At 34.2% G+C, this 17,246-nt stretch overlaps 1 protein-coding gene across 17 annotated transcripts in view; it reads right to left on the bottom strand.

Annotated features, from left to right (window-relative positions):
- The window catches only part of AHI1 (Abelson helper integration site 1), a 183,334-nt gene that overhangs the window by 110,929 nt on the left and 55,159 nt on the right, over positions 1-17,246 (bottom strand). For all 17 annotated transcript variants that reach the window (XR_009223525.1, XR_009223526.1, XM_058566218.1 and 14 more), the window contains 3 exons: positions 15,765-15,895; positions 14,075-14,215; positions 1,530-1,726 (listed from right to left, as the gene is read on the bottom strand). Coding sequence is in view for 15 of the 17 variants with exons in the window: in XM_058566218.1 (XP_058422201.1) it covers positions 1,530-1,726; positions 14,075-14,215; positions 15,765-15,895 (469 nt within the window). In the remaining 2 variants the exon portion in view is untranslated. The remainder of the gene's footprint in view (positions 1-1,529; positions 1,727-14,074; positions 14,216-15,764; positions 15,896-17,246) is intronic.

The raw sequence follows: 17,246 nt of genomic DNA, 5'->3' as shown, positions 1-17,246 counted from the left end.
TAAATAAATTAATGATTCTAAGAGAAATAAGTTTTTATCTAATAATAAATTATCAATTTACCTCCCTCTTGCCTCTGATTTCATATCTTAAAAAATATTTTTTTGATTTTATTTTTCCTTTATATTTACTTTCTTTTGTTCTTATATCCTTTATTTAACTGAGGATGATAGCTATATAAAACGGTGTCAGAGAAAAGCTACAAGACTAGGCTGTTTCCAGGATGTTACATTCACAGTGTCAAGATTGACAGATCGTAGGAAACCTGTTTTTATATATCTGTCTCTAAGTTGCTCTTAAGTCTGTAGATGAAGTCATATTGCCATGCAAGATTTTAGACTAGGGACACTTCTTTTTTTCCTAGTGAAGAAATACTTTTATCTATTCATACTTCCTTTTCAAATTTGGAACACCACACATTATTCGATCATTTTAAAATGCTAAAATATAAATTACAACACTGAAATAAATTTATTAATTTATAGTCCTATACTCTAAATTTATACTGAGAAATATAAAAAAATTCCCAGCATATTCCAGCTAAACCTAAATCCAGAGCCTGAGTGTGATCTGCACTCTGATACACCTTAAACTCTAAACTTCGTAAAGAAAGAAAAGGAGAGATGAAGAAAGTACAGGCAGAACCAAAGTTGTCTCAATGTAGTTCCCCGGATGTTTGGTTTAAAGCTGGTCAAGATTCCTATCAAAGGAAGAGGGACAGGGATAATATTTAAGAGCCAGGCACTGTGCCAAAAGGTGAAAACACAGCAAGGAACAAGTCTGCACAGTCTCTGTCTTCAAGGAGCTGAAGGCTAATTCTAACTAGAAGAACTATTATGGTCAAAGAGCATAAATATTTTCAAGAATGTTTAAGCTCTCAATACATTTTACCATTTCTCTTTGAGAAAGATTTTGTAGTAACTTATCACTAACTGAACAGCACACTACTTTTAACCAAGCATCCTCCTCCTCATTTTCATTATCTATTTTCCAGTTTCATGGGCAATACCTGATTTCTACGGCACTTCTTTTCTTAGTACTGAGATAGAACTTTTAAATAAGCTTACGAAACATTTGTATCTACTCTTTTCAGAAGTACATGTTTATTTCTTTTATCCATTTCTTTGTTGAAGTCTATTTTTCCTCATTGTTTAGTTTTTGCATATTAAGGAGGCTACTGCTTTTATATATTTTATGTAAATATTTTCCCAGGTTGGTGTTTGTTGTGTGCGTGTGTGTTGTATATATGCACATGTACATACACTTATATGTTTAAACAGAGAAACAGGTCCTGGGCTGGTCTTTACAGAGATATCAAGCCAGGAAAGCATGATAGCTTTTCCTAAATTCAGTCTGTTTACTGCAGTGATTTTAGAACAAGTACCAGAAAGGAACTATAAAAGTATAAGAAAGCCTAGTTTTAAGTAACTAACTTCACTGAATTAATATTTATTGGCATGGCAATGTAGAACAGCACCAAAATGGTTTTAAAATTTCCAACTTCTCAACTGCATAATATAATTACACATACTGTGACAGAATCAAGTCTCTGTTTCACTTGCTGCATCTTCACTGAAGAATTTTCAGTGTGGACATAGTCATCAATCTGAAAAGAGCCTTGAGGAGGCAGTTTAGGACAGGTGCACAAAGCATCTTGACTTTGGTGTATTCCAGGTAACGGAAACGTTCCATTGTAGCGTTTGAACATTTCAGCCTCCTGCTGGGCAACTGGAGAAATGAATCCATGTTAGTTTATCATCATACCAAAAGCATAGTGAAATAATTAAGCCATGAAATTGTAGAATTAAACAAATGATCAGAAACTGTACAATACATTTTAAATACTAGGTAATAATAAGACAACATGACTGGCAAAATATGAAATTATTAAATACTATAAAACCATAAAGAAGGAAATATAATAATTTCACAGATAATTTCATGTCAGGCAGTACTATAATTGAGCCCTGAAGGCCAAGCAATACCTTGGTCTGGTAAACATAACAAACTGGGACAGGAACCTAACTTTAAATACATGTATATAGAAAACATTATATAAAAAAATCAAAGACATACTAGAATTAAAGGAAATGCAAAAACAATAAAAATAATTATTCACAAACCCATCTCCCTAAAACTGTTTTCATATTTCTATATGCCTCCTAATCTTTATACATATGTACACTTTATGTAAGATATCATAGTGTAAATACAATTTAACATTTTTTCAACTTAAATGCAAACGTTTTTCACATTTCTACAACTACGCAATCGCTATCTTTAAATGCTTTACCACATCTTATCTAAGGAAGCATCATAATTTATTTATGCATTCTCCTATTACTAAATATTTACAATGTTTTCTGTTTTCCCTCATTACAGACCACATATGAATAAGTACTTTCAAAGTTTAATTTGTTTCTTAAAATAATTCTTTCTTTGGGGGCCAGCCCAGAGGCATAGTGGTTAAGTTTGCCGGCTCTGCTTTGGTGGCCCAGGGTTCACAGGTTAGGATCCTGGGCATAGACTTATGCACCGCTCATCAAGCCATGCTGTGGCATGCGTCCCACATATAAAGTAGAGGAAGATGGGCATGGATGTTAGCTCAGGGCCAATCTTCCTCAGCAAAAAGAGGAGGATTGGCAACAGATGTTAGCTCAGGGCTAATCTTCCCCACAAAAAAAAAAAAGAAAAAAAAAAGTTTTCTTTGGATTTAATTCCCCAGAGTGGCAAAGATGGCTCAAAGGGTGAATGTTTTTGAGGATGATGATGACAATGACAAGGACAACAGCATCTGTATTGTACTTTACGGTTTTTTAGGATGCTTTCACATACATTATCTCTTTTGATCATTTAAAAAATTTAAATGCTTGGTTGTATATACAAAGGAGAAAAAATATAAAGTAATCATTTAAAAAAGTATTTCCTTAATTACATAATTTTAAATGGAAGGCCTCTCTAAACATGACATGAAAAGAAACTGATACAACAAAGATTCATAACATGGACTCAACAGATGAGCCTTCAGAGATTCTGTGGACTACTGAGTTACATAGAGAAATATGAGTGTGTCTATATAAATGTTTCTGGAAATCAGGTCCATAACTTTTATCAGATTATCTATCAAAGAACTGTATGAGTCAGAAAACGTGAAGAATGGTCAATATAAAAATGGACAGATTTTGCTACATGAACATTTAAAGAGTCTTCATTAAAATTAAAAAACTACTGAAATCGAACTTAAAAAGCAAATGATAGGTAATAGAGTTCTTCCACCTCTGGCCAAAATAGAGTAAAAGGGACCAGGTTTGCTCCCCTGCTTGAAACTACCAAAAAAGGAGACAAAACGTATACAAGGAAGAAATAAAACTTTCTTTACAGATATAATCACCCATGCAGAGATAAGACCATGCTGGGGCAAGCGATGGACATAGAGAAGAAAATTTAATGGGGTACACACTGGCAGGTCCTGGCTCATTTGTGTAAAAATTCTGAATGAAATGTAAAAAATAAGCCACTAGAACTAATCAACTTTAGCAAGGTTCCAGGATACAAGACCAGCATACAAAAATTAACTGTATTTCGATATACAAGTAACAAAGAATCAGAAATTGAAATTTAAAAAAACATCGAGATTCTTCAATACAATACCAAAATCCATAAAAGAAAAGAATTGATAATTTTGGACTTCATCAAAATTTCAAATGTCTGTTATTCAAAACCATTAAGACAATTAAAAGAGAGTCCAAAGACAGGGGGAAATATCTGCAAATCATGTATCTAAAAGAGCGCCACTTGTACACAGAAAACTTAACTCTCGAAACTTAATAATTAGAAAACAAACAAGCCAATTTAAAAGATGCGCAAAAGATCTGAATAGACACTTCACTGAAGAAGATGTATGGATGGCAAATAAGCACATGAAAAGGTACTCAACATCACTAGTCATTGAGGATAAGCAAAACCAAATGAAATAGCACTGCACACCTACTAGAATGGCTAAAATTAAAAAGACAGACCATTTCAAATTTAGCAAGGATATGGAGATAGTGAAACATTCATGCACTACTGGTGGAATGTTAAATGGCACAACCACTTTAGAAAACAGTTTGGCAGCTTCTTAAGAAGTTAAACATACACTTGCAGTAGCATCCAGCCCTTCTACTCTTAGAAATTTATTCAAGACAAATGAAAGCATATGTCCATACAAAGACTTGTAGATGAATATTCATAACAGCCTTATTTGTAATAGCTAAAAACTGGTTATGATCCAAATGCCCATTAACGGGTGAATGGATAAACAAACTGTGATAGATCCATACAATGAAACAAAACTCAGAAATAAAAAAGATGAACTATTGATAAACTCTAAAACATAGATGGATCTCAAAGTAATTATGAGTGAAACAAGCTGGATAAAAAAGAGTATATGACACATACTGTTTCACTTATATACAATTCTAGAAAATGCAAATTAATTCATAGCAATTGCCTGGGAGGAGGAGAGGTAGGGAGAGCATACAAAGGAGGACAAAGTAAGTTCTGGGGAGGATGGATGTGTTCGCTATCTTGACTGAGGTGATGGTCTCACAAGTGCATAAATGTGTCTAGACTATCAAAGTGTACATTTTAAACATATGCGGTTTATTGTATGTCAATTATACCTCAATAAAGCTGCTCACACAGAAAAGCAATGACGAACTAGTGATAAAAGGTGTTAATACTCTTAATATGCAAAAAGTCCCCATAAAATCAATTAAAAATGAATAATCCAACAGAAAAATGGGCAAAAGATCATTATGGAAAACTCACAAAAGAAGAAATACGTGGCCAATAAAAAACATATTCAACCTCACTAATAATTAAAGAAAGAATTAGTAAGGGAAAAAAGGCAAATAAGAAAGTGATGCTTTTTTTCTTCCTGCCTGTTTTAACTGACCCTTTGCGCCACAAGATATTTTTTCCTAAGGAACAAATTGAATAAGGGTAGCCAGGTGTGTACTGAAGTATTGTTTAAAAAATTAAAAAACATCTAACAGTGAAATTGTGCAACAAAAGTTGCTTAAATAAATTATGGTACATTCATTTAATGAAAGGGAATTCAGCCGCTAAAATTATGTACAGAAGTATAATTATCATGATGGAAAATTGCTCATAATATACTATTACTTGGAAGAAAAAAGTTAATAAAACAATATAATGAATATATGAAAGGATGATCACTTTTTGTTTTTAGTTATCAACTTTGGTTTCAAAACCATGAATCTGAGACAGCACACATAAAAAATTTTATTTCTTTGCCCTTTATATTCATGCCCTACTTTGTTCACACACTCTAAATGAAGAAGACCTCAGTAATACTGGGTGCTCTCTCCCTGCAGACCTGGATCATGGTACATACCAGGCGACATTATCCAGGGAGAAGACCTGCTTACAATCCACCCTTTCAGAGATGCACATTCCTCAATACCTATTAATGTTCTCAGATGAAAGTGCAGCTGTTTCTACACTTTGATTTTTATGGGTTTGACTACTATTTTTCAGTTTACATTTTGGACTTCTTTTCATTACACTCAGATCATTTATTCACTCTCAAACATTCAAGATCGTTTAAAGAAGCAGCGAAACTTTGAAGCTGTAAAAGGCAAGTGCTCTCTGGACTGGCATTTGGAAGATTTAACCTCAGTAGATGGGTCAGGGATGAATGAATCGGCACGTGAAAATCACGTTCCATGATCTCTGCCTTACTTGCTTTTCTAAATTGTCCTTTAACATTTCACTGTTTTTGCTGCTACGAATGGAAAGTAAAGCTGGGTCTAACTGTTTAATGGCATTTTCTGATTCCCCATGTTTTTGTAGCTGCCTGATATATATTAGCCAACTCTGATTTCACTTTAAGCTCTGAGTGAGTAAATGTGCATAGAAGTACATATGCTGATATATGCAACAGTTACACAGGATAGTAGAATTTTGGTATTTATCTTATTCTTTTTTGCCAAACTGTATTTTCTAAGTATTATGCTATGCTAAACATGTATTATTTTTCCTTTTTTAAAAAGGAATTTTTTCAACTAGTAAAAAATAAAAAGTATTGCCTGTATTTTTCCGGGCATTAAGATGCATTTCAGAAAGGATTAAATTGGCCTAAATGGATGCAGATAACAAAAATAAGCCCAATTATGAATACTTGTTTCTGTTGTCTAAAGAGAATTTTGTATTCAAAAGCCATCTGACTAGATTTCAAGGAGTCAAATTAACACCCTACTTTATCTTGAGCACCTCTAGTTCTGTGAAGACAGCCATTAAAAAAAAGTTGCAGAAATATTCACAAATACCTAGTTTCTCAGATAATAGAAACAGAAGCCGCTCACAAGTGCTTGCATTCTTTCCCCTCCCCTACCTTCCACAAATATACACATCTACTTGTATAAGAATATACACATGATTTCACTGTTAAATAGGTTATAATAGATGATTTCTGAAATTCTTTCAAGCTCTATGCTTCCAACATTTTAAAGGTTTCTAAAACATTTTTACATAGGCCATGGTTGGAGTATGATGTTGTAATTAAATAACTGTATTTCTCCACTTCGTCATTTTCTCTTCTTTGTGCTAATTTAACTTTGTACGTTTAAAACTTAGATTTAACCTAACCTGGTACATTTAAAACTCACAGTGTTAATGGTTTCATCCCCATCCTTCCATCACTTTTTGAGGAGTGCACTAGATCAGGCTCTGGGGACCTGGTTCCCTGGTTGGGTTTGACCCTTTTGGAGGTCCACAAGAGATTACTGCTCTGGGCTAGGTGGCATAGCAGAGGAATGGACAAGGTGCTAAAACACAGACATGGCAACTATGTTTGCTTAAAGGATTGTCATATCAAAATACTTCTAAATTTATCTACAATTGGCTATAATTTGGGATTCTAAATTTTATATAATTAAAAAAATTCTTAAAATGTTTTCATAACTGACAATCTTTTGATTTATATAAGTTTAGTGCTTTTGTGTATGTTCTGGCCTGAAAAAATTATAAAAAATAACGTGGTTTTCTCAGGAGATTTTTATCTTTATAGGAGGAAGAACGGAGGAAATAAGATATTTTAATCCAGTGCCCTTCGCATTTGAAGTGAATACAAGGTTTGTTATTATTAAAGCCTATGTGTACCTATGTTACTGACTTTATAATAAGGTACAACTAAAAAACCAACATATTCTTTCTCTTATACCGTATTAACAGTAAGATTTCCTTTTGCTTCAACACTTAATTCCTTTATTCAAGACCTGTTACTATATATAGTCCTGTTACTGTGTATAGTCATCTTACTAGATACCTAACTCCTTTACTTATAAATTATTCTTTCTAATTATAATATGATTACTGTAAGCTGGTAGGTCGTCTTTAATTTCCCAGCATTCAGCAGTTATGTGGCATCCTCTTTCTCTTCCTCTAACATTTGCTATGTGTAGCAAATTTCTGTGCTCTGAATATCTATGTCCCCCTAAAATTCATATGTTGAAATCCTAACCCCCAAGGTGTTGGTATTAGGAGGTAGGGCCTTTGGGAGGTGATTAGGATATGAGAGCAGAGCCCTCATGAATGGGATTAGTGTCCTTATAAAAGAGGCCCCAGAGAGCTCCCGTGCCCCTTCCACCACGTGAGGTTACAGCTGGAAGGTGCCGTCTATGAACGAGAAAGCAGGCTCTCACTGGACACCGAATCTGCTGGTACCTTGATCTTGGACTTCCCAACCTTCAGAACTGTGAGAAATAAACTTCTGTTGTTTATAAGCCATCCAGTCTCTGGTATTTTGTTACAGCAGTCTGAATGGACTAAGACAAGAATGCTCAAGGGCTTATAATGTTTTTTACTGTATTTTACTGGGCCTGACTTGTTCTTGCTTCAGCTAATCTTAAGAGACTGTGTGGATGGATCAAAGTAGTTCAATTCTAGTAGCCTGGGTGTATTTCAATGCCTGTTAGTAATCTTGTATTTCCTTGACATATTTTATATGTCAAGCAGAATTTATAAGTGTCACTAATAAAACTGTTCAAAAAGCTGTACAAGAAAGTGTAACGGATTCGTCTCATAGCCAACCAAATGGGAAAGCATCTACCATCATTCAGCAAATCTGTTAGTTGAACATCAAAATATAATAAACTATCTCCAAATCTTTTGAACTACAGGCTATTGTCCTGTTGTTGACTGCCTATTCCATTATCAATCAGTTATCACACATCATGCTATTCAACTGAAAGTGTGTGATGTGTATATTGCTACAGAAAATATCCAGGATTTCTCTATTGCAGCCTGGTTCGTGAACTCTAATCTATCCATGCTCCACATCTTGCTTTAGAGTTTCAATTTATCCTTTGACAAAACACTGAGATAAAATAAAACAGGTATTATTTTAATTTACAGGTGAAAAAAAGATGCAGAAATGCTAAATTATCTGACCAGGGTCAGACACAAAGCGATAGCATTTTGTCTAGAACCCTAATACTCTAACTCCTGCTCCAGCCTCTCCCAGGACACTGTTGTCTATTTTGCACCGTACCATTCTTCCTTCTTGGTGCACTTTAAAAAGTACCAACGAAAACATAAAAAAATGCCTGGAAAAGAATTCAGGGTTCTGGTTTATGCTCAAAGCCATTAAGTTGACTCAGTTTTCCATATGTCCTGAATCCCTGAATGACGTAAGCTTTCAAATTGAAGTATCCATTTTGTGAAGAATATTAAAAAAGATGCTTCAGGACATGACCAAGAAATAGATAGTTTTAGAAATGCTGAATTTTAAGACATTGCTATCTCTTAATTTCTCCTACTAGGCTGACAATAGATATTTAAAACTCTGACCTACTATTAGTTATACACGTTACTGTATAATCTTATCCAAGTATGAGGATTACAATATCTGAGTTTGCTCTTGAATCATCAGTACTTCAAGAACACCATTAAATTATATATACAACTATGGATATTAAATTTACTTCAACTAGACATTATCTTACTGCAAAAATATTGTAAAAGTAGTTACGTTAAAATTTAATGCTACATAATAGAGAAAATTTCTATTTTGGACTATACTGAGAATACAATGGCTTAATGCATTATAATCACCCCCAACATTTGTAAAGGAGTGAACTATTAATAATATACTTAGATAACAAAGTTCCTTTTAATCTTAAGGGGTCCTCCTAAATATTAAAATTGAAAACAAACGATACATTTTACCACAGGCATATCTGGCTACTTTCTGAATTTAGGTTACTGCATGAAATAGGAAACGCAAAGACTAAGTAAGTAGCTGTGACAGACAGCTTCATGTTTTAAGAGCATGGGCTCTGGAGCCAGACAGCCTGGTAAACTGTGCTGCTTACCAACTGTGTGACCTCAGGCAAATGACCTCCTTCCCCTGTGCCTCAGTTTCAACATCTGCAAAATGAGGACAATAATGGCATCTACTTGGTGGGGTTTTGGGAGGAGTGCATGAGATAGTGTATGCAAAATGCTCATAAGAGTAGGGGACACATAGTAAATGCTTGATAAATGTTAGCTACTACCACCACTATCATTATTGGCCCCAAATTTACTAACTGATCATGCCTTTCTTTCTATATAAATATTTTTTTTCTTTTGTGAAGGAGATCAGCCCTGAGCTAACATCTGATGCCAATCCTCCTCTTTTTGTGGAGGAAGATTGGCCCTGGGCTAACATCTGTGCCCATCTTCCTCCACTTTATATGGGACACCATCACAGCATGGCTTGACAAGCAGTGTGTCGGTGCGCGCCCAGGATCAGAACCTGTGAACCCCGGGCCGCCGAAGCTGAGCGCATGCACTTAACCGCTATGCCACCGGGCCGGCCTGCTTTCTTTCTATATTTTTATAAAATTTAAGGGAAAAATGTTATTCTACAGGATTTGTAATTTTTATTTCAGACATTTATTGCACATCAGTAATATACCAGGTACTATGTTGGGCATAGCGCATTATAAACACCACAGGCTTTTGGTCAAAGAGCAAGTTAAAGAAAATTTTTAGAGGAACGTAAAGGTATACATTGCTCTGAACTCTGATAGAGCACATTATGGTGTGAAAAATAAAGCTATCAACAATGGCAATGTAGGTGGTCATTAATGCATATGGATTCTAGAAATAAAATCATGTTTAGCGTCAATGGTGGAGATGGCTTTCCACTTGAACTAAAATTCTTCCAGAGGTTTAATCAACTTAGGAAGCACAAAAGACTGGAAAAGAGCATGGTAATCTGAGTCTGATTCCTGGGTTTCACAGTCCTGTTCAACTTGCACACAATACATGCTCACTCTAGATTTGTCCTGCCTAAGCCACTATAACTGAAGAGGGCTCCAAAGTTAACACTGATTCAGAGGAGATACTGCCATCTAGTGAAAAATTAGGCTCACTACCTGAGATTATCAAGTAAGGCTGAGAATTTCCAAAATTAAGACTTGACTCTACTTAAAATACTACATGTATTTTCATTATGTGTCAGTATTCAGGCTAGGTACTGTAATAAAAAGATGAATAAGCCTCCAGCTCTGCTTCTTGCAAAGTACAGATAATACAGAGAAACCATATACTCCATGGAGAGGCAAAGAGTAAATGGTATTGCAGGAAAAAAACTAAAGGTTTGTTTATTAGATAATCAAAAGCTAATATTTCAGGAAATCTGCTAAAAAGGCAGTTTAGTGTAGCAAATAAGAGCATGGACTCCAAGTCCAGACTGTATGGATCCAAGTCCTGGCTCCTGTAAAATGGGGCTAATTATAGTACCTATCTCATAAGATTATCGTGAGTTACATACATTTTATGTTTATATATTTATAAATATATTATATATTAAAACAGTACCAGGAACATAGCAAGTGCTTTGTAAGTACTAGCTATGATTATTATTATATGTGGAAGAGGCTCCTAGAGACTGAGGTAGACAAAGATTGATTAATAACAGAACATTAATTGCTAAAGTCTAGCTTCATGCATTTAATGCAGCAGAAGCCGTTTCTCTGACTAGCACTCTGTTATGATGGGAATCCTGAAAGGACATTATCTGTGGGACTCGGTGACTAAATCTTGTATTACTAGATGATTAACCCTTTCAACACCAGGCAAATAAAACTGCCTTCTGAAAGTAAAAATCGTATTTCTTACCAAAAAAAGCAAAAAGTCAGTAGAATGAAAGACCCAAAAGACCACAATCTGAACATATGCTTAACAGGGAAAGACGCTTGCTGACTCTTCACAGATTTTGTTAGAACTGAAAGATGGGTGATACATTTAGCTACCATTGTGGTCTCATTCGCAGCTTGTTTAACTTATGAAAAAAGGAGCTTGCTCCATTTTCCTTGAAAATTACTTAAACACATCAGCAGCTCTGATAAATACTACTTAAAAATCATATAACTGTTCTATATCTTTCAAATTTTATACCATTAAGACATTTAGGTAAAGCTACAGGTAAACTTTACTTTCAGACAAGAAAGTTTGAGCAAAATATTCCGATATTAAAAAAAATAAAAGGCAAAACTATAATAGATCCATAACAAATACTATAGTTTTCAATGAAAATTTTAAAGACTATTTGACTTCATAATTCGGGCCTGTATTTAATGAGTAAAAGATTTTAGAGTCTGAAACTACTTTTCATTTTCTTATGGATACACACCACTCACAAGAAGAACTGTGCTAAATCTTGGATTGCTTGAGATTATGAAACTTCTTCCTAAACTTCCTCTTTTTAAAAATAGGCAGTAAAGAGTTGGGAAAATGTTGAAACATTTTAAATATTAATTTGTTCGTAAAGGTGTGTTAGTATTATCAAAATTGTGTTCTAAGAACATTGCACAAAATATTTTTAATTTCATGTGTATTATTTGAACATTTTAATTTCTAAAACACCTACAAATCCTTCCTCTTCTATGTTAAGACAGCATGGAAATAACATAATGTTCTTGACTTGATGCATTTATTTTCTAATACAATTGACCTAGAAAGGTACACACTCTAATAAATAAAAGGAAAAGGCTGCTAACAGAAAGAGTAAAAGAGAGGGGAAAAAAATCTTTTTTCAATTCCATTCCATACAGAAATGCTTATCAGCATAGTATAACATAAGTTCCCATAAAGGCAAGGTATATACTGGTTGGATGAGCATGACTAAAACCCATTTTATGTTTTTGTTTAATACAGTGCTTATCAATTTACAAAGTACTTTTGCAGTCCGTCTCACAGGATCCTCACAAATACTATTAGGTGGTACAAGTATTATTAATACCATTTACTAGATAAGGAAGTTGAGCTTCAGGAAGGCAAGAGGTTTGTGCAAGGTCACCAAAAACCAGAATTCAGCCTAAAACCCATGTTTTTGAACTCCTAAAACCCTTTGTTCTTTCTACTTAACGTCTCTAGAATGGACTTCTTAGTCTAAATGCCTATTGTCTAAAGATCAAATGGGCAAAACTAACTAGGCTAATACAAAATGATGAAATCCCTCTATCAATGACAAAAAATAACTGAAGAAAAAGATAAGAGTGGAGCTTTAACTTGAATTTGTAGTGAAAATTTCAAAAGCCTAAAAAAGCAAATTAGAAATTGAATGAAGACATTGTGAAACCTCTTAAGAGTCTGAGGAAATAACTGTGCTGACTATTTCCTGTATAACAGTTCCAATTATAAAGTACTTACATATAACTCTCCTCCTTTATGTAAAGATTTAGAGTGGGTACAAAGAAAAGACCTGTTTCAGGATACATGTTTGAACCAGACACTAGATCTAGACATTGCATGATTTGAGAAACCCATTTGTCTCTTCCTATAATCAGGCAGTGTTTATTTTTGCTAACATTTGTTTGTAACAGAAAAAGGTATTGTGTTGTTTATCAATTTCACCATTAGTAATAGTGTTCTGTAAATTTAAATCTGTTAAAGAAATTTATCATTTCCTCTCCGTAAAATTCTTTAAAATAAGACATTTCAATTTTACACATTATTTTCTAATATAATTCACCTGAAAAAGCATAATAAAATCCATACTATGATCAAGAACTTCAGGTTTAGAACTTAACTCAGTTGTCTAATAACTTACTCCTTATCACAACCATTAACCAATTCAATCTGTATTAACGTAATAAACTTAACCACTCACATTTCATTAATTTAAAACACTTTCTCCAAATAGTTCCACATAATATACCTATATACATATTTGCGTATTTACCCATTCATGACACTGTGTGTAAGCCATTCTAGCTTAGCAAAAGCAGTGAATGATGATACATGACATCCTAAACCAATCAAAGAGACTAATAAAGACTGTTTATTTTTGTACAAGAATTAATATATGAAGACAATGGAATTGCAATTTTGAGAGTGACAGTAGTATCACTACAAGGCAGAACAATGAAATCCTAATTTCAGAATAGAAATTAAAGAAATACATGAAAAATAGCATAAATTCAAATAATTCTAAAAATGCCATACTATTCCTGAAATATGTGTCTAAAGTCTTTATTTCCTTATTATTTCTCAGAATGATAGTGTAATTTTAGAGTAGAAAAAGACACTTGATTTTTTGCCTTCTTTTTATGTTAAGAAACTCTGAAAACCACAACTTATTAAAACTATATGCTTTAGTAAAAAACAAAAACACAGAATAAGAAATTAACTAAATATTCAACAGAAAACATTAAAGATCCATATTTCCTAAATGTTATCTACCTTTTAAATTTAGTTAACACATTCCCAAGTAATTTTTAGGTGAATTTTATTTATTTAAACTGATTTACAAAGAAAATGATGACTACCTGTCTGTGATTCCAACATAAGGACACAACCATTATGTGTACTTTTGCTGATACTGAAACTCCATAACGATAGTGCTTATAGAAAAATAAAATGTTGTAACATAATCTGTTTAATCTAGCTCTTCCAGTATACTCCAGAGAGCTTTGTTAATACAAAGGATGATAGTCTTCACAGAGCTCATTATTCCTGGTTCACTGTAAATGCAAAGGTTATTTTAAATATTCTTTACTTATCAAGCAGTAGACTTACCACGAAAATCATAAATATACAGAAGAATTGGCTCACTCTGCCCAAATGCACAAAATGCAACCATATTTTCAAGTGGATGATAAGAAATGTCTCGAATGGGTGACTTGAATGGCAGGTCAGAATACATTGCTACTTGTTCTCCTAAATAAGAAAAGACATTCAATAATTTGTACTGTTTCAGATAGGTCTCATTAGAGAAGATTATTCTGCAACTTATTAAAAAATATTTATAGTGTTGAAGCTCACATTATTTACATGAAAACCTTAAATATTTATAAATATTTGAGTACCACTGTATTAAATAATTATTTTTTCTTTCTGTTGGGCTTCCTCTTTCTACTTCTCAATCCAACCTCTTCAATAAGGTTTTCAAGACACAAAATAAAGACAAAGAACTTAGAAGCAGAGAGGTACCTGACTGTGAGATATGACAGAGCCGAGCAAATGTCAACTAACAAGGAATTCCAGGGAAAATTAAAGGAGGAATTGCAGGATTTTTTTTTTTTTTTTTTTTTTTGTGAGGAGATCAGCCCTGAGCTAACATCCGCCAATCCTCCTCTTTTTTTGCTGAGGAAGACGGCCCTGGGCTAACATCTGTGCCTATCTTCCTCCACTTTATATGGGACGCCGCCACAGCATGGCTTACCAAGCAGTGCGTCGGTGCGCACCCGGGATCCGAACCAGCGAACCCCGGGCCGCCGCAGCGGAGCGCGCGCACTTAACCGCTTGCGCCACCGGGCCGGCCCCGAATTGCAGGATTTTAACACTAAAGAGACTCTCCAGCTGGGGCAGGTTTTGTGGGGAATTAATTTTTCTATTTTTTTCCAGAGGTTGTTTGAGGTACCACCTGCTTTAAAGATACAATTATTAATGGCTAAAAGAGGTCTCAGGAACCTATGAAAATCAGAACTCAAAAAGCAAAGAGCCTAGATCCATTTATTGAAGGGGAAAAGAGATTTAACAGTTCTGAATTGATGCTAAAGTATCAAAACACAGTAAGGAAAAAAAACCTAAGTGAACTGACTGGTCAAAAATGCCTAAAGGAAAGACCAAGAGAATAAACAAGGTAAAATCAAATACTGTTCATTAAAGAAATTTTAAGGTAAATTTTATAAAACTCTCTCAATTTATTGCTAAAAAAAAGTTTACATAGTTTCAGCTTTTCTTTTGCAAAGCAAAGGTGTGGCACAAATGAACTTCCCAATGTAACAGTTTATTTTAAGGAAAAAAAAAGGAATTACAAAATTCAGGTAAATAGCTATTAAGTTTCAGACATCAAAAACTTTGACAGGAATACATTTGTTTTTAATAAAAATATATTGCAGATGCCTAACCATTTCTATATCTAGTTATAGTCCAAATTCAGCTTATAACATTTTGTATTCTGCATTACAGTCCTCATTAAATACTTCTCTAAGACTGACAATATCTCATTATAGGCAAAGAAAGAATAAACCTTGAGTTTAATGTGAAATTCTAGATCCATTAAGACATCAAAACAACAAAGAACAGAATTGTATATAAATTTAGACTGCAGCTGAGTTCCATTATTGGCTTTCCAATTTTGAAAAATGTAACTGAGAACCCAAAACCAGAATTTCCTCAAAAACAATTCCATAAAATGGTAGTTTTCACACTTCTTCAAAAACCAACAAAAAATTTTTCTTTTGAAGATCAATGAAATATTTACCTGTTTCTGGGTTCCAAACATATACTATAGCATCCTCACTTCCAGCAAAGAGAAACGTCCCACACGGTGTCAAAGTACTATGTATCTTCTCTCGGTAATTTGCTGCACCTACAAATTTCCTTGCCGCCAATCTATAAACAAAAGAGATTTTACCAATGTAACCTGTCTCACTCATAAGACTGCTGGTAGAAAAACTTCTCTTTACTGCATTTGCATTTAACAAACAATTTTTGAGAACGTGTTCTGTGGGATACATTCCTTGATGGATGCAAAATAAAGAAGAGACAGTCCCAGAACTCAGGGAGTTTATAATTCGGCAGGCAAGACAAGAAATGCATCAGTGTAAAACAGAAAGTGGAGATGGAGTGTGCCACAAAAGAAGAGGAGAAAGAGTACTGTGCAGATGTGGATAAGAGAGATTATATCTAGCTATGGAAAGAGAGACTACTTTATGGAACTAGCATTTGAGTTGGTTACTACAATACTAAAACATGAACAGAAGTTTTACATTCTTATATTTTTTCCCATGTGGTGAATTTTTAATCTTACTTGATCCTTGCAGAAATATTCCACAACACATCTTGTCAAACCACGTCTTAAATACGGCATACAGCCTTCCAGACTTTCCACTCGTGAATAGCAGCTGACACTGTTCTAGCGCTCACTATGTGCCAGGTAGGTACTATTACCATCCCTGGCTTACAGAGCCTATTACACACACTGCTCTGTTACTGCTGCAGTCAATAATAAATCATGAATAATGGCCTTCCATGTCAGAAAACACAGACTATGCATTATCATTTTAATAGGCATATATTCTATCATTGTCTAAATGTATCTTAAGACATTTTCTATTGCTGGACAACACTTAGGATGTTTCCAGCTTTCTCTTACATTGCACATGCTTTCTATGAACAACCTTGTAAATATATTTTTTGTACACTATTTTATAATTATTTTCTTAACAGAAATTCCCAGACCTGAGGTTACTGGGTCAAACACTTGTGGAATCCTTGGTATGTGCTGTAATGTTTCAAGTACTTTACGTTTAAACTAGTTTATTCTGCACAACACCCTTAGGAGTACAGTATATTATTCCTCCCATTTGAGTGAAGAGGAAAGAGAGGTACAGAGAGGTCAGAGAGGTCACTCGGCTAGGAAGAGGTGGAAAAGGCAGAATTTGACTCTAAGCAGTTTGCCTCTAGAGCCCAAGCATGATCTTAAGCTGAATACTATACTGCCTAAAAAGAAAATAACCAAATTCCTTAGCCATAGCCTTCTAAAATCTGCTCTAATCTTTGTTGCTAAAAATTCTCTCTCAGCACGCCTTATCAAGAAACCTATGCTCATACAAACTCACTCTGTCTCGAACACAACTTATATTATCCCATTTCTGAACTTTATTCCAGGCTTTTCACGTTTTCCACTCTACTGAAAATACTTCTGTCTTGTCTAAATTCTATCCATCCTTCAAGGTTGAGC

The sequence above is a fragment of the Diceros bicornis genome, chromosome 23, assembly GCF_020826845.1.
Source record: "Diceros bicornis minor isolate mBicDic1 chromosome 23, mDicBic1.mat.cur, whole genome shotgun sequence".
In the NCBI taxonomy this organism is placed as follows: domain Eukaryota; kingdom Metazoa; phylum Chordata; class Mammalia; order Perissodactyla; family Rhinocerotidae; genus Diceros; species Diceros bicornis.
The sequence above is the reverse complement of the archived record's forward strand: the minus strand, read 5'-3'. Positions and strand labels throughout refer to the sequence as shown.